This window comes from Rissa tridactyla, chromosome 25, assembly GCF_028500815.1.
Source record: "Rissa tridactyla isolate bRisTri1 chromosome 25, bRisTri1.patW.cur.20221130, whole genome shotgun sequence".
NCBI lineage: Eukaryota > Metazoa > Chordata > Aves > Charadriiformes > Laridae > Rissa > Rissa tridactyla.
In genome coordinates this window covers 418,224-442,221 of record NC_071490.1, presented here as the reverse complement: position 1 = coordinate 442,221, position 23,998 = coordinate 418,224, and the positions used below count along the sequence as shown (strand labels likewise).

The 23,998-nt window shown below is 60.6% G+C and overlaps 3 protein-coding genes across 6 annotated transcripts in view; 2 read left to right on the top strand and 1 right to left on the bottom strand.

The window, feature by feature from the left end:
* Positions 1-2,256: 2,256 nt before the first annotated feature.
* Positions 2,257-20,849, bottom strand: SLC44A2 (solute carrier family 44 member 2). 4 transcript variants are annotated; one of them, XM_054183437.1, is made up of 22 exons: positions 20,745-20,849; positions 15,208-15,256; positions 15,029-15,102; positions 14,753-14,837; positions 14,361-14,445; positions 14,123-14,245; positions 13,969-14,029; positions 13,592-13,715; positions 13,048-13,131; positions 12,632-12,744; positions 11,636-11,767; positions 11,205-11,304; positions 10,974-11,066; positions 10,604-10,688; positions 9,998-10,260; positions 9,831-9,925; positions 9,235-9,338; positions 8,769-8,842; positions 8,464-8,534; positions 8,186-8,274; positions 7,709-7,793; positions 2,257-7,224 (listed from the first exon to the last, which is right to left on the bottom strand). In XM_054183437.1, exons 1-22 carry the CDS (start codon positions 20,788-20,790, stop codon positions 7,103-7,105), a joined length of 2,157 nt encoding a protein of 718 aa, XP_054039412.1. In that variant the 5' UTR covers positions 20,791-20,849; the 3' UTR covers positions 2,257-7,102. The 4 variants fall into 4 exon arrangements, with proteins under 4 accessions (XP_054039412.1, XP_054039414.1, XP_054039413.1 ...); XM_054183439.1 differs by having other exon boundaries at positions 2,257-5,195; XM_054183438.1 differs by lacking the exon at positions 20,745-20,849 and adding an exon at positions 18,183-18,370.
* A 1,234-nt stretch (positions 20,850-22,083) lies between these two features.
* On the top strand, positions 22,084-23,452 carry AP1M2 (adaptor related protein complex 1 subunit mu 2). Its single transcript, XM_054183331.1, has 6 exons — positions 22,084-22,191; positions 22,415-22,564; positions 22,669-22,743; positions 22,859-22,989; positions 23,072-23,219; positions 23,285-23,452. Exons 1-6 carry the CDS (start codon positions 22,150-22,152, stop codon positions 23,450-23,452), a joined length of 714 nt encoding a protein of 237 aa, XP_054039306.1. The 5' UTR covers positions 22,084-22,149.
* A 5-nt stretch (positions 23,453-23,457) lies between these two features.
* The window catches only part of LOC128901366 (golgin subfamily A member 6-like protein 2), a 5,899-nt gene continuing 5,358 nt past the window's right edge, over positions 23,458-23,998 (top strand). The window contains 1 exon segment of the mRNA XM_054183330.1: positions 23,458-23,983. Within this exon segment, the coding sequence (XP_054039305.1) occupies positions 23,458-23,983 (526 nt within the window).

Below are 23,998 nucleotides of genomic sequence, written 5' to 3'. Positions count from 1 at the left end.
AGGGGACCAGCGGCCTGTGAGAGCTGGTGGCCTGAGGGGACCAGTAACCCGAGGGTACCAGCGGCCTGTGAGAGCTGGTGACCTGAGGGGACCAGTAACCCGTGGGGACCAGTGGCCTGTGAGAGCTGGTAGCCTGAGGGGACCAGTGGCCTCTGAGGGCTGGTGGCCTGAGGGGACAAGTGGCCTGACTGGGGCTGGTGGCCTCTGAGGGCTGGTGGCCTGAGGGGACCAGCGGCCTGTGAGAGCTGGTGGCCTGAGGGGACCAGTAACCCAAGGGTACCAGCGGCCTGTGAGAGCTGGTGACCTGAGGGGACCAGTAACCCGTGGGGACCAGTGGCCTGTGAGAGCTGGTGGCCTGAGGGGACCAGTGACCTGAGGGGGGCCGGTGGCCTCTGAGGGCTGGTGGCCTGAGGGGACCAGTGGCCTCTGAGGGCTGGTAGCCTGAGGGGACCAGTGGCCTCTGAGAGCTGGTGGCCTGAGGGGACCGGTAACCTGAGGGGACCAGTGGCCTATGAGGGCTGGTAGCCTGAGGGGACCAGTGGCCTCTGAGAGCTGGTGGCCTGAGGGGATCAGTAACCCGAGGGGACCAGTGGCCTGTGAGGGCTGGTGGCCTGAAGGGACCGATAGCCTGAGGGGGGCTGGTGGCCTGTGAGGGCTGGTGGCCTAGGGGGACTGGTGGCCTGAGGGGACCAGTGGCCAGAGAGGGCTGATGGCCTCAAAGGAATGGTGGCCTGTGAGGGCTGGTGACCTGGGGGGGATCTGTCAACTGTGAGGGCTGGTGGCCTGAGGGGACTGGTGGCCCGAGGGGACCAGTGGTGTATGAGGGTTGCCTGAAGGGATCGGCAGCCTGTGAGGGCTGGTGGCCCGAGGGGACTGGCGGCCTCACAGGACCAGTGGTCTGTGAGGGCTGGTGGCCTGGGGGGACCAGTAGCCTGAGGGGACCGGTGGCCCAAGGGGACCAGTGGTCTTGGGGGACTGGTGGCCTGAGGGGACTGGCCTGAGGGACTGGCCTGGGACCGGAGGTCTATGGGGACTGGCCCAGTGGGACCAGTGGTCTGGGAGGGCTGGTGGCCTGAGGAGAATATGGGCCACAAAGTCTCCTCCGTGCCCCCCGAGAAGGGCTTGCCGACGCCCTGGGGGGCCACTAAAAGCGGGGTTTGGCTATGAGCCGGCTGTCCCACCTGGAAGGACATGAGTCACTGCCGTGCAGGGTCGCTCTCCCGCTGCCTGCCATGTGTCGGGGCGGCGGCAGAGGGTGCCACCCGGCCGCGGCTCGTTAGAGCACCCATGGCCCTGGCAGCTGACGAGCTGAACCACCTCGTTAACCACTAATTAACCTGCCCTCCAGCTCCCACAGCTTTGGGTGAACCCGGCACGTTCCTTCTCCCGCTGTAACATAGGAAGGCAACGATCTCTTTTGGTTTTTTGTCGAACAAAGCTTTTTTTTTTCGTCGAGTACAAACTTACATGATTGTAAATGCCCAGACGAACGCTCGCTCCTTAAAAAAATCTATTTTTTTTTAGATTTTTGCTCCAGAAAAGAATCTATTAAACCTCCGCTGGAGAGCGCAGTTTTCTGCGGGTTGAGGAGAGATCGCAGTTTTCTGCGACTTGAGGGGAAATTGCAGTTTTCTGTGACTTGAGGAGAGATCGCAGTTTTCTGCGACTTGAGGGGAATTCGTGGTTTTCTGCGGGTTGAGGGGAGACCGCAGTTTTCTGCGGATTGAGGGGAATTTGCGGTTTTCTGCGACTTGAGGAGAGACTGCGGTTTTCTGCGGGTTGAGGGGAATTTGCGGTTTTCTGCAGGTTGAGGGGAGATCGTGATTTTCTGCGACTTGAGGAGAGACCGCGGTTTTCTGCGGGTTGAGAGGAGACTGCGGTTTTCTGCGGGTTGAGGATTTTTTGACAATACCTTGCGCTTAATCAGAAAAAACCCCATGCCGGCGAAACCCCAAACTCTCCAAACAGGCAGTGGAGCGTTGAGTTTTGCACCAAAACAAGCCGTAACGGCCCTTTTTTGGGACGAAACCCAGCTGTATCCGTCACACGCGCCGCCGCGCTCTGCTCTCTTTCTAGATGTTCTGCGCCGCCGAGCAGAAAAAACGCCGCGGAGACGAGCAGAAGCCCCAACGAAGAGGAACTAACGAGCGGCGGCTCCCCAGAGGTGCCCTCCACCCCTCGAGAGGATTCGGCGAGGGTTTTGCCACGACGCCGGAGCCCGGGGAGGGCGGAAGGAAACGCGCAGTGGCAGCGAGGTCCAAACAGGCACTTTTTATTCGTGGTGGCAAAGGCTGACAGCGACAGGACGGTCACACGCGAAGGCGCTCCCGCCGCAGATACGTCCTCGCGCAGGAGCCCCGCTGCATAGTAAGGAGTAATTAATGCCTCAAAAATACATTAAAAAAAAAAAAAAGAAAAAAAAGAAGGAATTCTTTTTGTAGCTCAGCCCTGCGGTTTTTAGCTTTTGTTTTTTTTTTTTTTAATAGTTTTTTAACTCGCCCCGGCCTGACGCAGGGCAGGATTCGGAGCACCCGCGGTTTGCAGTTGCGCCTCGATACAGAAAAGAGCCCGATTATTCCCAAAGACGGACAAATTTAATGCCTTTAAATACACAGCGTTACACGGGAGCCGCCCGCCAAGCGCACGGATCCATCCACCTTTGCAGAAATAAATAACCCAAGTCACGGAGTGGAGCCTTTCCGGACACCGAAATCCCGCCGGACACCTGCCTTTGTCTCAGTGGATCTGACTTTTTTCTGAAAAAAAACCACTTTTACTGGAAGATTTGCCTCTCTGCTTTCCGAAGCTCTTGGCGAGCAAAAAGCCGGCTGCTCCTTTGGCGTATTGGGAATGGGAATCCCTAATTCTTCTCCTCAAACACTGCATTTACGGAACGCAGTGGAGCCAGCCCCGCGTCCCAGTAAAAAATAAAACCCACTTTTTGCTAAATTTATACTCAACATTTGTATTTCCAGACCTAAAAATCTGCTGTTGATGCAAATCAATGGAATTCCTGACGGGCTATTTCAGACCCGGCGGTTCCCCAACCTCCCTATAAAAAGAGAAGAGCTAAAAGTCGAGGAGACGAGAGTAAACTCCCCCTAGAGAAAAAAAACCAAAACATTTCAAAGCAGAAATAACCCCAAACCTACCTCAAAAACCTACCCGAGGGAGAGGAAAGAAATGAAAATAATTCAGGAGCAGCAGCAGAAAATGATTTCTCGCAGGTGCTAAGGGAATATATTCCCTTAATTATTCCTGCTTAGCCCCTGCCCCAAACCGAGAGGATTCTCCTCTTTTTAGCTTTACTTTTTTGTTTCGGCTTTATCTTAACCTTCGTCTTTTCAGCTCTACCTTTACCTTCGCCTTTTTAGCTTTACCTTTCCTATTCAGCTCTACCTTTACCTTTTCTTCTTAACTCCACCTTTCCCTTTGCGTTTTCTTTTTAGCTCTTCCCCCTTGGATCGGCCCCGCCGAGACGCGAGGAAAAAAAAGGCGCTTTATCGGAACGCAGGCGTTTAATGCCAGCCACCGCGGCTCTCCGCCAGCTGTGGGCTCAGGGGTTACATCTCCGCCTGCCGCCAGGTAGATATTTCAAAATCTGTCACAAAAATAGGACTGGGAGAGGTGAAAATAACCAAAACAAAGCAGTAAAAGCAAAATATACAACACCCCCCCCCAAGCCATTTAATAATTTGGATAGAAAACACTCCTTGTTTCTTACAAAAGTCCCGCGGGGAGCTGAAGATGACTAAGAAACACGGATAAAAGAAGCAAAACACCTCCTTTAGCACAAATTCGAGGTGGCTGAGCAAACTTTGGGGTGAATTTGGCGACTGCACCTGGGCAAGCCTCCTCTTGCTCAAAGGCCACTTCAGCCGCTGCGCCCGGCAGGGGAGGTGGTGGAATTTTGTTCGATTTGGGGTTTAATACTGGAGTTTTGGTGATATTTAACCCCCCTGTAATCTATTTCTCCTCCTTTTCTCCTGCCAGGAGCTGCCAAAGGTCGGGACCTTCCCATTGCGAAGAGCAGTCAGCCCCAAGCCCAGGCGCTGCTGCGGCATCTCGGGACGTTAAGGCATGTTGTTTGTTATTTGGTTTTGCTTAAAATTACCTAATATTAACCTAAAAGAAGAAGATATATACATCACTCCTTCGCCACGGGGGGTTTCCTACATTCCTCACTCAGGCAAAGCAGTTTGTTTGAGGGTTAGGGAAGGCTTTGCTGGAAATTGTTATTTTTTTTAATATCTACTGCAGGATTTTTGGGGGAGGAATCAGCAGAAGCTGTCAGTAAGACACAATAACTGTCCGGAGCGTCCCGTCTGTTTGAACACCCAAAGCCCTGCTCGTTAACCCCCTCGTTTCCCTCCACCTTGGCCCATGTCTCAACACTAATTAGCATTTTCCTAAAAGAATTAATCGTCTACGTGCGCTCAGCGCAACCCCAAAGCCAGGCCCTGAGGCGTCTCCAAAGGGTGGCCAGAGAAGCAAGGCCATTTCAGCTCTCTGGGGCAGAATCATCAACTGCAATTAAATATTTTAAGGAGGGGGGGGGGGCTGCAAATTAAAACGAAGTTGAGGAGCTGCTCAAACCCATCCATGGCTCCGTGGGCCACCAGCGCCTGGATCTACCGGAGCGCTACGGGATGGCCGCACGCAGCCGACCTGAAGGGAACGCCGTCTTTTTTTTTTTTCCTTTTTTTTTAACCAGTAGAAAAGAAAATTACTAAATCCAATTCAACTCGCTTCGGGGCATCCCGGAAGGTGGAACTTTGCCCGGTCTGGGATTTTTCCGCTGCTTTTCCCAGCGCCCGCGCTGGCAGCCGGGGACCACGTTGGCTGCGATGAGTTTTGCTAGAGCCGTCTTCGTTTAGCAACCCCGACGATTTAAGGCTGATTAATTAACAATAACCCCGTCCACCTATGCAGCGAGCCCCCCCGCCTTCTGCTGCTTGCCCGCCACAGAGGTCGGGAGACGGGGATTTGGGTTTGTTAATGAGATTTCCGCGTGGGACAAACGATGCTGAGCGCCGGGCGGTATCCTGCACTCCACTCCCGGGGAGGAGGAAGGGCCGAGGGCAGGCTCTAGGCCTCTGGCTGACCTTTGTTCGTCTTCTTCAGCAGCTTTTTCAGGTTGGGCGACATAAAATAAGGCTTTTCGGCCGAGCCATCGTTACGCTCCAGGTCTTCCACTGCAAAGAGAAACCCCCCCCAGCCCCACGCAGCGATCGGGGAGCGGGGGGGGGACAGACACGGAGGTTGGCCGTGGCAGGAGGCAGGGCAAGGGGCCCAAAGGCAGAGAGATGCTGGAGGAGCAGACGTCCTGCTCGTTTAATAATTATCTTTGATAGGAATAAAAGTCTTTTGGCTCATCCCGGCCCAGGGGGGTGGTTCTCCCTGTGTCTCAGCTAAATGCCCTCAGCCCTAAAACCGCCGCAGCCACGTTTTACAGGGAGCAGAAACAGGCTGATATTATTTAGAAGAAAGCAGAGGTTTGGGGGGGGTGGGGGGTGTTGGCTGGGGTTTTTTTTCAAGGCGGGGGAAATTTTAACAGTGCCGTAGAAATAAAGGGTTTCCTCCGGCTCTGCCGGCTGGGAGCGCCGTTCCCCTCCTCTACGGAGCGCCGCTCTCCCTTTGTGCAGCCCAAAAATCCCTCCTGACGCCAGCACGAAGCCATTTCTCTGGGTATTTGCCCGGCGCCACTCGCCCTCGTTAACACGCCCTGCCTACAGAACAATTAGGTGTGTTCCCAGCGCCCAAACGCGCAGCTCGGCCTCCCGCTCTTCAAAAGCAAAGCGGCTGCGCCAACAAGAAGCGGTAGGAAAATCGCAGCCGCCAAAAAAAAAACACCCAACCAAAACCCAAGAAAAAAACACCCTAAAACCAAACAAACCCACAAAGCCCCAGCTTCTGAGCCGAGGGAAAGCGCCCTGGGGGATTTCAGAGAGGGATTTCAATATTTCTCTGTGAGAAAAACAGGAGCGTGAACACTACGGCTTTGTCCTGAGAGGGCACGACTCGAAAGACGGCGCGCTCTGTCTGCCTGAGCGTTTGTAATCGGAGATGTGGCCACAACTATTCTGGCTCTGCGTGCAGCCAGAAGGGCATTTTTTTAAAAATCTTCATCATTTCTGGACTATCAAGAGCAGAAAATGAGGTCCCACAACCCCCGCCCCGGCCCCAGCCTGCAGGTCTCTACGTGTTTCCACCTATGGTCTGCATTAGCGTGGAAATTTGTTACAGCCCGGACCAGGCAGAAGCCAAACCATCAACTCAACCACCTCGGAAAGGGGGGTAAAAAACAGCTCCCAGGACGAGCCACCACATCCCTGCAGCAATTAAACCTCTGCGCAACCAGCAAGAGAAACCCATTTTTTAACGAGGGATGCCGAAATCTTGAGTTTTAATGGCCTGCAACTGGCGCCGGCTCTTTTTAGCTTCCCCTAAACCCGACGGCGGGAAGGAAACGGGAGTTTGCGGCTGCAAAAAGGGTGAGCTCCGTTTTGTGATGCAACTGACTTTCAAAGCCAAAGACCTGCCATCCCCCCAGAGCGATCTTTTTGAAGTCCAGTTTTGCATAGAAAAGAGCGGGGCGAGGAAAGAGGCCGGTTGCTCTTTGCTGGGGGCGGAACACAAGAGGAAAAAACGTGGAGACACCAGTTTGGGAACCCACCGGGCCCATCCCACAAAACCGCCGTCCCGCCACGCCAGATGCCTCCTGGGAGGAGAGCACCTCGCCCGGCCTTTTCCCGCACGGGAACAAAGATCTCCGGTTCCAACACGAAAACACAACTAGATATCGGCACCCAGCTCCTCGCCGGGTGCCACCGGGGACACGTGGGACCCCGGATTAACTCTGGGTGACGCTCTGGGTTGGTTCTCTCGGTACAAGAGCGTTCATTTTTGGGCAGGAAGGTAGGTTTGATACAGCGCGGGACACCGAGGAATCGGCACCCCCTCCACCCTCAAGGCTTCGAAGGAACATCCAAGGGAAAGATCTGCGGCGTGGCTGGCTTAGGAGAACGCCGCTTGGGTTGGGGGACCGAGAGAGTCCTGCGGCCCCCGCCCCGGGCATGCAGCCTTCCTCCCCGGGCCACCCCTAGCCTTGGCTATCGGTGCTTTTGGAAGGCTCTAGGTTCCCCTTCAGCAGGATCTCACTCAGCTCGGGGGACATGTAGTAAGGCCTCTCGGGAGATCCATCGTTCCTCTCCAGATCTTCACCTTTTTTTCGCAACCCCAGGAAGAAGCGGCCGTGACGGGGAAGAGTGAAAAAGAGCGGAAAAGCCGGGACGGGGTGGGGGAAGGCAGGGCAAAGAGGAAGGATGGAGAACATGTGAAGAGAGACAAGAGGGGGAGAAAAAAAGAAGAAAAAAGAAAAAAAAAAAAAAAGGGAAAATTGAAGTTAGTTGCAGTTAGGTTCCCCCAAGACCAAAGCACCAAAACAGAAAGACCAAGAGAGAGACCGCAGGAGCCCCAAGGACAAGCCGTGGGTTTCCGTTGCCAGCAGGCAGGGGGGAAGCAGAGGCTGGTGAGAACGCAGGTGGGAGTTGGGGAAGGAAAAAGTGGGAGGAAAAACCACACGGAGAGGCCATGGGAATTGGGAACAACCCCCCCCAAACCTGGGGTTCAGCCCTGAAAGGAGGGAGGTTTTGCTACCGCAAACTCCTGCCCAGCGGGAGATGGACCCTTGGAGGCGGACACTTACAGAAGCAGAGGAAGAGGGTGTCCACGCACATGCCGTAGACGCTGAAGAACCCGTGGGCGATGAGGTAGGAGCCCACGATCACCGTCTGAAAGAGAAATTGTGCCGTCACGCCACAACCTGGCGCCACGCAAAGCCCCAGCTCCCTCGGCCGGGAGGAGGAAACCTGCTGAATCCCAAATTCCCCAGGGAAAGGAGGAGAAACGAACAGGGTAGGACTGTTCAGACCGGCCCGATTCGGGACAAAAGGCCTCAGGGATGACAGTGGACGGAGGCCAATCTGGGCAGCACTGGGAAGGGCGAGACGCCTCGTCGCGGCTGGCCGAAACAAAGGGCTTATTGCGATGGGGACGGAGAAAACACCTCCAACAAAGAAAGTCCTTCAGAAGCAGCGAGCGGAGGGGTGTTTTTAAGGCGTTCGTGTTAAGGATCTCTTTCTATCGCTTCTGAATTCACCAAAAAGATGAGAAAGCAGCTCACCAGAATGGGGACCCAGTAGTAATTGAGGGACGGCGCTGTGTCTTGGACCAGCTTTATCCGATGGGTGAAGAAAAAGAAGGCAAGGATTCCTGGAAAAGCAAATGATGGAAATGGCTGCGGGAGGCCGGTCAGAAGAAAGGCAGGAGAAGGGTGCAGGGAAGGTGTAAAACGGGACGGAAAGGAACGGTTTTCATGGGAGGAGTGAAGAGAGGGGAGGTTTTGGGGAGGCGTAACCGGCTACGAGAGCCTCCAGCAAACTTCCAGTCTCCGGCACTTACCGACGCTTCCCACAATGAGGAGTTTCCCGAGGAAGAAGAGGAAATCCGTGACTTTATCTAGAACAGCCACCCTGGAGAACAAGAAAGGGATGAGCATCCACATCCGCTCCCCACCCCGAATTCAGAAGGAAGCGTAGGGGGGGCAGGGGGGAGGCGGCCGCCAACGTGGACATATGTCGCAAACGTGGCATAAAACACCGCGAAAGCCTCAAAACAAGGCAGGCGCATCGGGGGGGTGGCCTTTGGCAGCCAGAGGGACTTGGAAATAACGGAGAGCAGAGCCCTGGCGCCCACCAGGATCTCACCTAATGATGTTCCTCATCAGCAGGAAGAACGCGTTCCTGGCTGAGGTGCAGAAGTTGGTGCCGTAGACGGCGATCTAGAAGGGGAAAAAGGGGCAGAGAAGAGAGAAACGGAGCCGCGCTGAGTTCCCCACTAAGAAGAAAGTGCGATTTATCCCCTCTTTGAGTAAAACTCGGATAAGTCCCACCCTGGAAGTGCTTCTGCCTCCACTGACGGGTCAGGCGTTGTGGAGACCGAGCGCTGGAGCCCCCCCCGCCCCATTTATCTCTGAGAAGGTCCCTCCCAAAGTTAACGTGACATGGCCAAGGTCGAGGCTTTCCAGCGAAATGGCTGGGAAAGGCTGAAAAGCTTCGTTTTCCCATGACGGTTCTCAACAGCCACCCAAAGAAATCCCCGAGAGCGTGGAGACCCCCCCCTTCCCCCACCGCAGTCAGCACCCTTTGGGCGTTAGCGCTGGGAGACTCTTACCATGATGTACGCGTTTCTGTTCAGGAACTTGATGAATTTTTCCAGGCACCAGAAGCAGCACTTCAGGCAGCTCAGGAGGAACTTGGCAAACTTATTATCTGCAGCTGGAGGAACGCCATGGCGGAGGGTGAGCGGCCAAAAGCCACGGACACCTTTTCGTGCAGAACCAACTTCAAGGTCCCTCACAAGACGTCCCACAGCTCCTCCCCCACACCCCGCAGCCTGTTCTCAGCCTCCTCGGGAGGCCGATACGGCTGCAGACGGTGGGACGAGCCTCGCGCGCTCTTCCCACGCTTCTGCTTTATTTCAGGGTCAATAAGAGTCGTACGGCCGGACGCCGACGTCCCTGGTGCCCGTACAGACAACCCAGGGCTGGTTGATTTAACCCGGCAGCCACGGCGCATCCCTCAGCTCCCACCCCATGGAAAGTCTCTTGGAGGAAGAGACAACTATGGGATTCTAAAAGGAAAAAAATCTCGATTCTCTATCGAATACTGAAGTTATTCCCCTGGACATCAGCCATGAGCTCTGGCACCAAGGAAAGAAGCAGCAGCCGACCTCATTCATCCACTCATTTGCCATTTCAGTTTCGGTACCTTTTAACCTGTGGTCCAGATACTCCAGAGTCACCCTGATGACTTGGACAATGGCAAGGATGAGGGAGCCGAAGGCAAGTGAGCCAGTGTGGTACCTGGGAAAGATCCCTCCGGTTAGAAGGGGACAGCCTCAAGAAGGTCACGAGTCCTCCTTGGGAGGGACGTACCGGAGTGCGCGGCCGAAGGCGGAGAAGAGGGGGAAGGCGGGCATGTCGTCGGGTTTCTTGAAGGCCCAGTAGTACGAGGCGAAAGCCCCCGCCAGCGTCACCTGGCCCAGTGCGATCACGAAGTTGGCGAGCCAGAAGAACATGAAGACGTTGAAGAACTGGAGGACGATGAGGTACTTGTGGTACGCCGTCTCACCCCCGTAGAAGGCGAAGAGGCACTGGGCGTCGGGGCACAGCTTGGTGACGTTGCTGGTGTTGAAGGTCTAGAGAGGACAGGAGATGCTCACACACTGCAGCGGCCAGAGACGCCCCACGAGGCGAACCACCAGCAGCTTTCGCTCAACCCAAAGCGACCGCGACTTTCAGAAGATGTTATCCCGCTTAATTTTTCACCCGGTAGCGCTTGCTCAAAGCGAAAAGCCAGCTTTGTGCACGCAATGGCTCGAAGTAAAATAACGAGGTGACGTAAACGAGTTCAGAAAGGTGGAATTTCGCTTGGGAGAGCCTGCGGGCTCGAATCGCCACCGGAGTATTTTTCATGCGCTGAACAATCTTATCTCTGACAGGTTAAGCATAGCATTCGGGTGAGTTTCCCCACGTCCTCACCTCCGGTTTGCAGGTCTGCCCAGAAAACTGGCACGCTGTCTCGTTAAACACCTTATAGATCGCCTCGTTGGAGGTGGAGAGGAAACTGCAGAGCGACGGTTAAGGAGATTTCCCAAACCTCAAGCCCGAATCCTTGGCGTCTTTCACCCGATTCTGCCCTCACCCGCCTCCCCCGATGGCTTTTCTACGTTGGGTTTCGGTTTAAGTGAAACTGAAGAGACTGGAGCTGGTGGTTTTGCGAATGGATGTGTCACTAATCCTGTAAGATGTTCAGCACCCTGGAAGACCTTTGCTTTCTGAGGAGCTTCCCTTCCGTGGGAGGGGAGGCACGGGGAAGACGAAGAAGAGGAAGAGGAAGAGGAAAGGATACACGGCAGTGCTGGCCCAGTAGGCGATGCAGAGACACAGCAGGAAGAAGGTGCACAACGGGAACAGCAGCGACGTCATGATGTGACCGACAGCCCTGCCGAGAAGATGGTTAAAACCCAGCTAGAACCCTCGCGGCGATGGGAGGACCTCAGCGGCCGTCCCCGAGTCCTCCTGCCGCGACGGGTGACAATGGCCACCTCCAGCTGGGGACAAAGGTGGGGGACACCCAGACCTGCTGGCCTCCTTGATGAGCGCGATGGCAATGAGGATCCTCTTGCGGAGGAAGATGAGCAGCAGGATGATCACCACCTCCATGATGCACAGGATGATCACTGGGAGGAGAAGGGGAGCCGCGGGTGGCGCAAGGGTACCGGTGGCACCCGATGGCCACCTTTAGGTGGCCTTTGCCTTCCCTCACGGCACCAAACGCTCCTCAGGGGACGTCCAGCACCGCGATTCACGTGGAGAAGCAGCCCCGTGGCAGAGGCGCTATCAAGCAAAGCCGACCTCCTGAGCTCAACCCTTCGCAAAGGGCCACGAGGAGACCGAGAAGACCCCAAACCTCCGTGCCATCGCTTCCCGAGCCCTGTCCCCTCAAAGGGACCGGGGCTGGGGCGTATCCGCCCTGTCCCATCCCGCGTCCCGAGGAGGACGGAGACTCACTGAAGGCCAGCCACGTCTGCCGCAGGTGGAGATAGACGCGTAGGTCGGTCTGAAATCCCAGGTCCGCCAGGGAGACGTCAGAACCCGCTTCCCCTTTTAGTTTTGCGTATTCCATGTAGCAGTGGAAGATCCCTGCGGCGAAAAGCAGAAAATTGGCACATTTGCACTGAAATGGGGAGACTGAGGCGCCGGCAACCTCTGCTCAGCCCCACCGATGCCCATGGTGAGGTAGAAGCCACCATGAAGGACGCTGTGTATGAACTTTCTTCGTGCAAATCCCACTTAAGATCATGGAATCATGGAATGGGTTGGGTTGGAAGGGGGCTTAAAGACTCTCCAGTGCCACCCCCTGCCATGAGTGGGAACATCTCCCACCAGCCCAGGTTGCCCAAAGCCGCATCCAACCTGGCCTTGAACCCCTCCAGGGATGGGGCAGCCACAGCTTCTCTGTTCCGGCATCTCACCACCCTCAGAGTGAAGAATTTCTTCTACTATCTCCCCTAAATCTCCCCTTTTTCAGCTGAAAACCCTTCCCCCTCGTCCCACGGCTCCCCTCCCTGATCCAGAGTCCCTTCCCAGCTTTCCCGGAGCCCCTTTAGGGACTGGAAGGGGCTCCAAGGTCTCCCCGGAGCCTTCTCTTCTCCAGGCTGAACCCCCCCAGCTCAGCCTGGCCCCACAGCAGAGGGGCTCCAGCCCTCGGATCATCTCCGGGGCCTCCTCCGGCCCCGCTCCCACAGCTCCACGTCCTTCCCATGGCTCCAGAGGGGCAGAATCCCCCCTCCTCGCCCTACTGGGGATGCAGCCCAGGCTGCCGGTGGCTTTCTGGGCCACCAGTGCATGTTGCCGGCTCCTGTTGACCTTCTCCCCCACCAACACCCCCAAGTCCTTCTCCTCGGGGCTGCTCTCCAGCCCTTCAGCCCCCCAGCCTGGATTTGACCTTGGATAGGGAAAGGAAGATGGGAAAAGCCAGGGAGAAGCTCCCGACCCCTCGCTCACCGTAGCCCAGCACCAGGATCACCATGACGATCATCACCCAGACCATGATCCCGGCCAAGAAGCGGAGCAGGACGATGAAGATGAAGCTGGCCACCATGGCGATGACGAGACCTCTGCGGGAGGAAGGCGGCATCAAAACCCCCGGCAATTCCCCCCCACTCCCCAACCGCTTCCCTCCATCACTCTCCTTCCCTGAGCTTTAAATGACGGGGTAGCCTTAAAAATGGGAATTCTTGATGGCGGAGCGTGAGTAAAATTGCTCCGAAACACCCTCTGTTTGGTTTGAATGGAAATTACGCGAAGGCCGGGGGAGGGGGAGAAGTTAAAATATTGGTATTTTGTGAGTTTGGCCCCATGTTTGAGCGCGGCGCCGAGGGAAGGGACGGCCGTAACGCGCCGCTCGGCCCCTTGCTCACATGATTATCCAGTACCAGGAAACCGTGTAATCTTCAAAGATCTTCATGGCCAGTTGTCTGGTTTCCAGGACCACGTTTGCTTTTCTGGAATACAAAAAAAAATAAATTCCGCAAATGAAGCGGAAGCCGGGGCAGGGAGAGAAGAAGCGGAGGAGCTGCCTCAATGGCCCCCCCCTCAAACGGCTTCTGCCGGATTCCCCCAAAACAAGAAAACGCCTGGCACCGTTTTTCCTTCGAGCCGACCCCGCCGTTTCCCCTTCAGCCCCGTTTCAAACCCAGAACGTGGCTTTCGGTGCAGGATTTCTCACGAAGGTGAGACCGCGGCCGGCGCTTTCTGGCATTTTCCGCCATATAAATCAGTAAATGGAAGCGATGGAGAAGCGCCAGCGGATAAAACCCAGTCTCTCTTCGCCGTAATAAGGAAGAAGCTCATGAAGAGGTTCCCCCCGCTGTGGTCACCTCCCCACCGCGTCCGGCGCTCGCTCACAGCACCGCGCCGGCAAAGGCTAAGCCACGGTGGCGTGGGGACGGTGGGGGAACTCACTTGGCCCCTTCCAGCAGCTCGGTGACGTTCCTCCGGCGCCCGTGGCCGTCGTCGTAGGTGGTCTCGTTGCCGACCATGATGACGCCCTTCTTGGCCTGGATGGCCGGGAAGCATCGCCGCGCCACTGCGACCCGCGAGAGGAGGGGGGAAACTCAGTGCCGCCAACGTCAGCCGCTCTCGGCCGACCCCCCCGCCAAGGGAAACAAGCCCAAACCCCCTCCCCGTGGCCACAATGCATCCCCAGAAAGCCCAAACGGAAGCCTGCGACCACCCCTCCGAAACAAAAATCCCGGCAGCGACGCGGCCGCTTCCCCCCAACGGCGCCACGGAAGCGAGCGGGCTCGTTAATCGACTCATCGTTAGCCCTCCGGACGTACGCGGGGTGCTGGGGATGATCATGGCCGGGCACTCCTTGTCCTTCAGCACCTGGATGGGAGGCTGGAATGGGGGGGACACAATGCCGGACGTTAACGCTGCGGGTGAGGAATGACGCCGGCGGGGAACGCCGCCACCGCGCCCTCCGTCCCCCACCTTCTGCAGGTTTTTGAACTCGGGGACGCAGAATTGGCGATAATACTCCAACTCGGCAGGCGTGCGGGAGCCGTAGGCGCTCAGGTACGTCAGGTACCGATCCGGACATTTGCTGACGCAGATCTGGATGGGAGAAGAAAAGACGTGAAGGTGCCGGGACACCGGAAAATCCTTCGGCTTATCCCCCCCCCCGCCGAGGAGACGCGGAGCATGGAAGCGGGGACGCGGGGGCCGGTACCTGCGTGGTGGGACATTGAAACTCCAGCAGCACCAGCGGGCTGGCGCACTTCACGATGTCGAAGTAGAAGAGGAAAGGTTTCTTCCTGCAAAGCAAAGCGGGCAAAAAAAAACACCACCAAAAAACCCACAAAAAGCCCCAATTTGGGGGACCGCCTGCCCTGGGAGAGGCGACGGGAAGCACCCGCATCCCTGCGCCCCGGGAAAGGGGGAACGCAGGGCGTAGGGGATCCCAAAAACCCCCGAATTCCCCCCAAAAGCAGGCACTGGAAAGCTGCTGTGGTGTTTTTCTGCCTCTCCCGGAGCCAGCCCAGGGTTACGGTGACCCCGGCGGCGACGCCGGGGGTCGGACACCCTGTTGGGGGGACACCTCCTCGTTGGGGGGACACCTACTCGTTGGGGGTTCCCTGCTGCCCGCAGAACTGCCCGCGGCTGTCGGTGGGGTAGATCACCTTCCGGGGGTCTCCGTGGGTCCAGGCTGCGTGGGAGAGGAGGCAGAACGCCGCCGGTTGTGGTTACCTCGCTCTTTTATCCCCCACGCCACCGCGGGGACACTCCTGTCCCCGACGGACACGACGCCCCTCGGCACCGCGGTTGCCACCCCGAGCTTTCCCGCTTGCCGCCGCGGTGAAAACCGGCGTGGGAGCCCCCCCCACACCGGGTACGTACCCACGACGCCCACCACCACGTAGCCCACGATGGCGAGGACCAGCAGGACGCAGCAGACGACGTCGGTGCAGCCCCTGCAAGAGGAGCGTTTGGGGACCCACGGGGGGACGTGGTGGCTCAACCGCCACCTCCCCGCGGCCGCCGGGGCCACCCGCCACCTCCCCGCGGCCACCTCTTACCTGTCGTAGATGGGACCTTTGAAAGTGGGGTCATATTTTTGCGGCGTCCCTGCGGAGAGGATAAAATGGAGGGCGATTCGAGGCTTCCCCGGGGTCAAGGTCCCGCCCGCCCGACCCTGGTGGCTTCCTCCAGTGGAGTGACCGCATCAGGGGACAAGGGAAGAGCCACGGATCTCGTCTCTCCGGATTTCCGCAAGGCCTTTGCCGCCGTCCCCCCGCAACATCTTTCTCTCCGCGGCGGAGAGATACGGATGCGATGGGTGGACAAGGAACGGGCCGGATGGGCGCGGTGGTCAACGGATCGACGTCCGGATGGAGAGGGGTGACAAGTGACGTCCCCTCGGGGATCCGTACCAGGACCGGTGCTCTTCAATATCTCCATCAGTGATTTGGGATTGAGCGCACCCTCGGCAAGTTTGACGGTGGCACCAAGCTGAGTGGCACGGTGACACGCCAGAGGGATGGGATGTCACCCAGAGGGACGGGATGTCACCCAGAGGGCCCCGGACGAGCCGGAGAGGTGGGACCGTGCCAACCCCATGAAGTTCAACCAGGCCAAGCGCGAGGTCCTGCACTTGGGGGTCAGGACAATCCTCGTTAGGGATACAGGCTGGGGGGGGATGGGATGGACCCCCCAAAGACCCAGGGGACCCCACCAGAGGACACCCAAGGGACCCCCCGAGAGCTGAGGGGAAGGTGCTGGGGACACATCCCGGGGCCAAGGGGACCCCCCAAAGTCCCAGGGGACCCCCCCAGAGCCCCAGAGGACACCCCAAGAGACCCCCCGGAGCTGAGGGGAAGGTGCTGGGGACGGGATGGACCCCCCAAAGACTCAGGGGACCCCCCAGAGCCCCAGAGGACCCCCCCCCAAAGACCCAGAGGACCCCCCAGAGTCCATGGGGACCCCCCCAGACCTGGGGGGCAGGTGCTGGGGACACGTCCTGGACCCCAGGGGACACCCCAAAGTCCCAGGGGTCCCCCCAGAGCCCCAGAGGACACCTCAAGGGACCCCCCCAGAGCTGGGGGGCAGGTGCTGGGGACACGTCCCAGAGCCAAGGGGACACCCCAAAGACCCAGGGGACCCCCCCCAAAGTCCCCCAATGCCGTTTCCCACCCCCTGTCCCACCGCCCTCTGGGGGCAGAAAACAATTCCTTCGGAAAAACCCCGTTTCCGCGCGGTTTTCCCCAAAAAAAACGCTCCCGGGATTCTGCCCCAAATCCCCGGGGAACGGCAGCACAGGCGGCGATGCCGGGGGGGGGCGGTCCTGGCTGTGTGTCGTCCCCCCCCCCCCATCCAGATCCCCCTATGGCTCTGGGCCCCCCCTCCCCGGCCGGCTCCTGCTGTATTTTTAGGGTGGGAATTTGGCCAGGGATGGCAGCGCGGGCGGGGGGGGGGACACGGGGGGCTGGGGGGGGCCTCTTGGGGGGGTCCAGGCAGCCCCACGGCAGGGACATGTCTGTTTGGGGGGGGGGAATTTTGGGGGGGCTCCAAGCAGCCCCACAGCAGGGACATGTCTTTGGGGGGGGGGCATTTTTGGAGGGGTCTCCAAGCAGCCCCATAGCAGGGACGTGGCTGTTTCGGGGCGACATTTTGGGGGGGGGGCTCCAAGCAGCCCCACAGCAGGGATGTGTTTTTTGGGGGGGGCACTGGGGGGGGGGGGGCCTTTTAGGGGGGGGCTCCGAGCAACCCCACAGCAGGGACGTGTCTGTTTTGGGGGTCCAAAACCCCCAGCTCCCCCCCAGCCCTTTCCGATAGGGCTTCACCCCAAAACACTGCCATGGTGGGGGTCACCGCTGCGGGGGGGGGGAGGGGGTAACAAGGAACGATTCTACCCCCCAGGGACCCCCCCAAAACCCCCCCAAGAGCCGGCAAAGGGCGGCTCCGGCCGCGGGAACCAGTTTATCCCAGTCGTTAACCATTAACCGCCGGCGCCAGCGACGCCGACCTACTGGTTATACTGGTGCCGCGGTGAGGGCGGCCCCCCCAGACACCGCAGGCCCCCCCCAAAACACCTCAACCCCCCCCCCCCCCACATCCGCAGCATGGCAAGAACACGCGGCTGCTTTTGCTTTTGCTTTGTTTTGCCTTTTTCTCCCCCATTTTGAGTTTGTTTTTTTCCTCCTTTATCTGCTGCAGTTTAACTTCCTCCTGCCCGACCCGCAGCGAGCGGCTGCCCATGGGGCCCCCAACCCACGGCGAGTGGCCACCGACCCACAGCAAGCGGCCCCTGACCCACGGCAAGAGGCCACCAACAGTGCCCCCAACCCACGGCAAGCAGCCCCCGACCCACGGTGCCCCCGACCCACAGCTGGACTGCCAACGGTGCCCCCGACCCACGGCAAGTGGCCCCTGACCCATGGCAAGTGGCCACCGATGGTGCCTCTGACCCACGGCAAGTGGCCCCTGACCCATGGCAAGTGGCCACTGATGTTGCCCCTGACCCACAGCAAGCAGCCCCCGACCCACAGCAAGCAGCCCCCAACCCACAGCAAGTGGCCCCTGACCCACGGTGCCTCTGACCCACAGCTGGACTGCCAACGGTGCCCCCGACCCATGGCAAGTGGCCCCTGACCCACAGCAAGCAGCTCCTGACCCACGGCAAGTGGCCGTCCACAGTGGCCCCAACCCACAGCAAGCAGCCCCTGACCCACAGCGAGTGGCCACCAACAGTGCCCCTGACCGATGGCAAGTGGCCCCTGACCCACAGCAAGCAGACACTGACGGTGCCCTCGACCCACAGCAAGTGGCCACCAATGGTGCCCCCCGACCCATAGCAAGCAGCCCCCGACCTGCAGCAAGCAGCCACCAATGGTTCCCCTGGTGCACGGCAAGCGGCCACCGACCCATAACAAGCGGCCACTGATCCATGGTGAGTGGCTACCGACCCATGGACGGACTCCCAAGCCCCCCGGAGCACCGTGTCCTGGCAGCCCCCCCAGCCCCCCCAAACGGTGAGTGGGCACCGAAGCCTTACCGTGCTTGCCATAGTAGTTGTCCCCCTGGCCCCCCATGCCGGCCAGCACCCGCGCCTGGGCCCGTAGCCGCCCCTCGGCTGTTGCCCTGCCGTATGCGCCGCCCTGGGCGTGCCGTCACCCGCCTCCGGTTAAACACACCGAAACCCCGCTCCACGGCGCGCAAACGCGATGTTAAAGGCGCAGCTGTTTTCCGGCACTTCCCACAAACCCCCCCCCGGCGCCCGGTAGCCACCGCCACAGCACGGTGGCCACCAGCAAACGGGGAGCGATCTAGGGCCTGGTAAAGCCAAGTGGCAGCGAGCGAGAAGGAAGGGGGGCTGGTGTGAAGCGGAAAACTGCGCCAGGCCGGTGACGCCGGGGCCAGGGCTCGCGGTGATGCCGGTGCTCACGGTGACACTGATGCCAGTGCTCGCAGTGACACTGGTACCGGTGCTTGCGGTGATGCCCGTACTGGTGCTCGCGGTGACACCAGTGCCTGCAGTGACACCGGTGCTCGCAGTGACACCAGTACCAGTGCTCGCAGTGACACCAGTGACACCAGTGCTCGTGGTGACACCGGTGCTGGTGCTCACGGTGATGCCCGTACTGGTGCTCGCGGTGACACCAGTGCTTGCAGTGACACGGATGCTCACAGTGACACCGGTACCGGTGCTCGCGGTGACACCAGTGACACCAGTGCTCGCAGTGACACCAGTGCTTACAGTGACACGGGTGCTTGCAGTGACACCAGTGCCACCAGTGCTCGCGGTGACACCGCTGCTCAGAGTGGCACTGGTACTCATGATGACACCAGTCCCAGTGCTCGCAGTGACACCGGTACTGGTGCTTGGGTTGACACCGGTGCTCACGGTGATACTGGTGCTCACAGCAACACTGGTACTGGTGCTCGCAGTGACACTGGTGCCAGTGCTCACGGTGACACCGGTACTGGTGCTCGTGGTGATGCCGGTACTGATACTCGCAGTGACACCGGTACCGTTGCTCGCAGTGACACCGATGCTTGCGGTGACACCGGTACCAGTGCTCGCGGTGATGCTGGTGCTCGCAGTGACACCGGTGCTTGTGGTGACACCGGTGCCAGTGCTCGCTGTGACACCGGTACTGGTGCTTGGGGTGACACCGGTGCTCACAGTGACACTGGTGCTCACAGTGACACCGGTACTGGTGCTCGCAGTGACACCGGTGCTTGTGGTGACACCGGTTGCCAGTGCTCGCTGTGACACCGGTACTTGGTGCTTGGGGTGACACCGGTGCTCACAGTGACACCGGTGCTCACAGTGACACCGGTACCGGGTGCTCGCGGGTGGGGCCGACGTTCGCAGTGACACCAGCGCTCTCAGTGACACCGGTGCCAGTGCTCGTGGTGACGCCGGTGCTCGCGGTGGCGCCGCGATGGCCATCCCCACCCTGGGTTATATTTAGGCGATGGATAAATAACCGGGGGGGGGGGGGGTGGGGAATGGCCCCCCCCGTCCCGGCGGCTGGCGGGGGCCACGTCCCGGCGGCAGCGCTCATAGGCTGCCGGTGATGTCAGGGCGGGCCGCGACTTACACCCCGCCGAAACCGCTCGGGAACAAAAGCTGGGGTCGGCGGGGGGGGAGGGGGGGGGGCTCTGGGTGGCCCCCCCCATCCATTAACATTAGGGCGGGGGGGGACGCGCTGTCCCCCCCATCCCCAAATATTGGGGGGAGCCGGTGGCCAGCTGGGCCGCGGGTGCCACCGCGAAGGGGTGACGGCGCCAGGTCTAGGGTCCCCCCCCACCGCGATACAAGGGTTTCCCCCCCCCCCCCCGGCTTGGGGACCACCAGGAGCCTCCCCCCAGGACACCCCGCACCCCCCATGGTGGGGACTGTCCCCCCCCACCGGCTGCACCAGCACCCAGGGGTCCGGCACCGGCACCCCCCCAGGGATGCGCTGAGCCCCCCGGGCACGGCCCCCCCCACCGCAAGAGAAGCCCCTCCCTCCCCCCCAGGTTGGGGGGTACCCGGGACCCCCAGAGAGGGCACGGCATCTCCTAAGGGTGGGGGGGGGGCGGGGGGCTGGGGCCCCAAAAACCAGGGGGTCCCCAAACCCCAAGGGTCCCCAAGCTCGGGGGTCCCAAAACCCGTCAGTCCCCAAAACTGGGGGGGTCCCCAAACATGAGGGTCCCCAAAACCCTGGGGGTGCCCAAAACCCTGGGGGTCCTGAACCTGGGGGGGGCTCCTCAAGCCCAGGAGGGTCCCCAAACCCTGGGTGTCCCCAGACCTCGGTGTCCCCAAGCCCTGGGGGGTCCCTAAACCCAGGAATCCCAAACCCTGAGTGTCCCCAAACCCGGGGGGTCCCCAAGGCCGACGGGTCCCCAAACCCATCAGTCCCCAAACCTGGAGGGTCCTCAAACCTGGGGGGGTCCCCAAGCCCGGGGGGTCCCCCAGCACCGCCCCCCCCCCCGGCACCCGCCCACCCCGGGGGACCCCGTGCAGGCTGTGGGGGGTGCGGGGACCCCCGGAGGCCGGGGGGAGGCCGGGGGGGGGCCGGGGGGAGCCCCGGGGAGGGGGGCGAGGGGGGGAGGCCGTTCCCGGTACCGTAAGCGCCGTCGGGGTCGCTCCTGCCCGCGGGTCGGTTCTCCATGGCGGGGCGGCGGCTCCGGGATGCTCCGGTGGCCCCCCCCGCGTCCTCCTCCTCCTCCCCCGGTCCTCCTCCTCCTCCTCCTCCCCCCCGGCCCCGCCCGGGGGCTGCGCCTGCGGCTCCGGGGCTACCGGCCCCCCCCCCGCGCCGCTGGCCCCGCCGCTCCGCCCCGAACCGCCGGGGGCCGGGACCCCCCAGGGTGGAGGATATGGGGGTTATGGGGGTGCAGGGACCCCCAGGATGGGGGGATCGGGGGGTGCAGGGACCCCCAGGGTGGGGGGATATGGGGGTCTGGGAGTGCAAGGACCCCCCAGGGTGGGGGATTTGGGGGTTATGGGGGTGCAGGGACCCCCAGAGTGGGGGATATGGGGGTCTGGGAATGCGGGGACCCCCCCAGGATGGGGGGATATGGGGGTTATGGGGGTGCAGGGGCCCCCTCAGGGTGGGGGATATGGGGGTTTGGGGATGCGGGGACCCCCCCAGGATGGGGGATATGGGGGTTATGGGGGTGCAGGGACCCCCCCAGGGTGGGGGATCCAGGGGTCGGGGGGATGCAGGGACCCCCCAGGGTAGGGTTTATGGGGGTTTGGGGATGCAGAGCCCCCCAGGATGGGGGATATGGGGGTCTGGGGGTGCAGGGACCCCCAAGGGTGGGGGATATGGGGATGCAGGGACCCCCCAGGGTAGGGTTTATGGGAGTTTGGGGGTGCAGAGACCCACAGGGTGGGGGATTCTGGGGTCGGGGGGGTGCAGGGACCCCCCAGGGTAGGGTTTATGGAGGTTTGGAGGTGCAGGGACCCCCCCAGGGTGGGGGATATGGGGGTTATGGGTGTGCAGGGACCCCCCAGGGTGGAGGATTTAGGGGGTCTGGGAGTGCAAGGACCCCCCAGGATGGGGGTTATGGGGGTGCAGGGACCCCCCAGGGTAGGGTTTATGGGGGTTTGGGGGTGCAGAGACCCCCAGGATGGGGGATATGGGGGTCTAGGGGTGCAGAGACCCCCAGGGTGGGGGATCCTGGGGGTCGGGGGGGTGCAGGCACCCCCCAGAGTGGGGTGGGGGACCCAGGGAGCTGCCCAGCCCCCCGCCCCCCCCCCCCCCCCCGAGCCAGTCTAGGAGTCCCCTGGGTGTGTGGGGGGGTCCCAGCACAGGCCCCTCCCCAAGACCCCCAGTTTGGGCTGGAGGTGGCTGTGTCCCCCATGGGGGTGGCCGATCCTGGGGGCCCCCCCCCACCCCCGTGGCCCCCCCCCCCCGCCCCCCCACCGTGGGTGGCTGTGGGGCTGGGCCGTCCCCCTTTAAGGCCCCACAGGGCGCAGCCGCTCACCTGGCGCAGGTGACGGTGACGCGGGCGACGCGGGTGCCGCCATGGCCGCCTCCGCCCTCTTCATCCTTGACCTCAAGGGGAAGGTGAGACCCCCCCCCAGACCCTAAAATTACCCCCCCCACACCACTAGGCGTGGGGGGGGGACCCCGCTGTCCCCGTTGAAGGTCAGCCAAGGTCAACGGCGGGGCCTGGCTGTGACCCCACGTGACCCCGGCGACCAAATGGGTGATTTGGGGGGGATGAGGGGACTGGGAGGAGTTTCGGGGGGAGGTTGTCTCACCCCTAATATTTTTGCCCCCCCCCCAGCCTCTGATCAGCCGCAACTACAAGGGGGACGTGGGGCTGGGGGAGATCGAGCACTTCATGGGGCTGCTGCTGCAGCGGGAGGAGGAGGGCACCCTCGCCCCGCTCCTCACCCACGGCCACGTCCACTTCCTCTGGATCAAACACGCCAACCTCTACCGTATCCTCCCTGCGACGCCCCCCCCTGGCAGCACCGAGACACCCCCCCCCCATCTCCTTGTGCACCCCCTTTCCTTAACCCCCCCCCCGCCGCCGACAACCAGTGGTGGCACACCACCAAGAAGAACGGCAACGCGTCCTTGGTCTACTCCTTCCTCTACAAGGTGGTGGAGGTGAGGTTGGGGGGCTTTGAAGGGGGGGGAGCTGGGGGGGGAGAGATCCCCCCCATTTTGGGGTGTTTCTCTCCCTGGGGGGGGGGTGATGGGTGCTCTCGGTGTCCCCCCCCAGGTCTTCTGCGAGTACTTCAAGGAACTGGAGGAGGAGAGCATCCGCGACAACTTCGTCATCGTCTACGAGCTCTTGGATGAGCTGATGGATTTTGGCTTCCCCCAGACCACCGACAGCAAGATCCTGCAGGAGTGAGCGGGGCCGGGGGGGTCCTGGGGGGCGTCGTAACCCCCCCCCACCCCCCCTCACCCCCCCCGGCACCTCCCGCTGCAGGTACATCACCCAGGAGGGCAACAAGCTGGAGACAAGCAAGTCCCGCGTGCCCACCACGGTCACCAACGCCGTGTCCTGGCGCTCCGAGGGCATCAAGTACAAGAAGAACGAGGTCTTCATCGACGTCATCGAGTCGGTGAACCTACTGGTGAGACTGGGACACGGGGACCTGCAAACTGGTAGGGGAGGGGTGTTGGGGTCCTGCCACGGCAGGGGCTGCAGCTGGGTCCCCGGTGGGGTGGGGGAAGAGTGATGGTGGTGGGAGCGGTGATGGGGCCAGTTGATGGTCATGGTGATGCTGGTGGGACTGGTGATGGTGGTGGGACCAGCGGTGGGGCTGGTGATGAGGATGGTGATGGAGACGATGATGGGGCCAGTTGATGGTCATGGTGGTGCTGGTGGGACTGGTGGTGGGACCAGCGGTGGGGCTGGTGATGAGGATGGTGATGGGGATGATGACGTTGATGGGGCTGGTGATGGTGATGAGGATGGTGACATTGATGGGGCTGGTGATGAGGATGGTGATATTGAGGGTGATGAGGGGGGTGATGAGGATGGTGGCGGTGACATTGATGGGGCTGGTGATGATGATGAGGATGAGGATGGTGACATTGATGGGGCTGGTGGTGATGATGGGGGACAGTGATGGTGATGCGGCTGGTGATGATGATGGGGACGGTGATGATGATGGGGACAGTGACATTGATGGGGACAGTGATGATGATGGGGACGGTGACATTGATGGGGACAGTGATGAGGATGGGGATGTTGAGGGTGATGAGCATGGTGGTGGTGACATTGATGGAGCTGGTGATGGTGATGAGGATGAGGATGGTGATGTTGATGGGGCTGGTGATGGCGACGGTGATGGTGATGGTGATGAGGATGGCGATGTTGATGGTGATGAGGATGGTGAGGGTGATGAAG

Excerpts from the sequence above, each read along its gene's own strand:
- SLC44A2 (XM_054183437.1), bottom strand. The coding sequence starts at position 20,790 with ATGGAGAACCGACCCGCGGGCAGGAGCGACCCCGACGGCGCTTACG. Across the intron at positions 13,132-13,591 it reads GAGCTGCTGGAAGGGGCCAA|AAAAGCAAACGTGGTCCTGG; the intron begins GTGAGTTCCCCC and ends TTTGTATTCCAG. Across the intron at positions 9,926-9,997 it reads GCCTTCGGCCGCGCACTCCG|GTACCACACTGGCTCACTTG; the intron begins GTACGTCCCTCC and ends GATCTTTCCCAG.
- AP1M2 (XM_054183331.1), top strand. The coding sequence starts at position 22,150 with ATGGCCGCCTCCGCCCTCTTCATCCTTGACCTCAAGGGGAAG. Across the intron at positions 22,565-22,668 it reads TCTGGATCAAACACGCCAAC|AACCAGTGGTGGCACACCAC; the intron begins CTCTACCGTATC and ends CCCGCCGCCGAC. Across the intron at positions 22,744-22,858 it reads TCCTCTACAAGGTGGTGGAG|GTCTTCTGCGAGTACTTCAA; the intron begins GTGAGGTTGGGG and ends GTCCCCCCCCAG.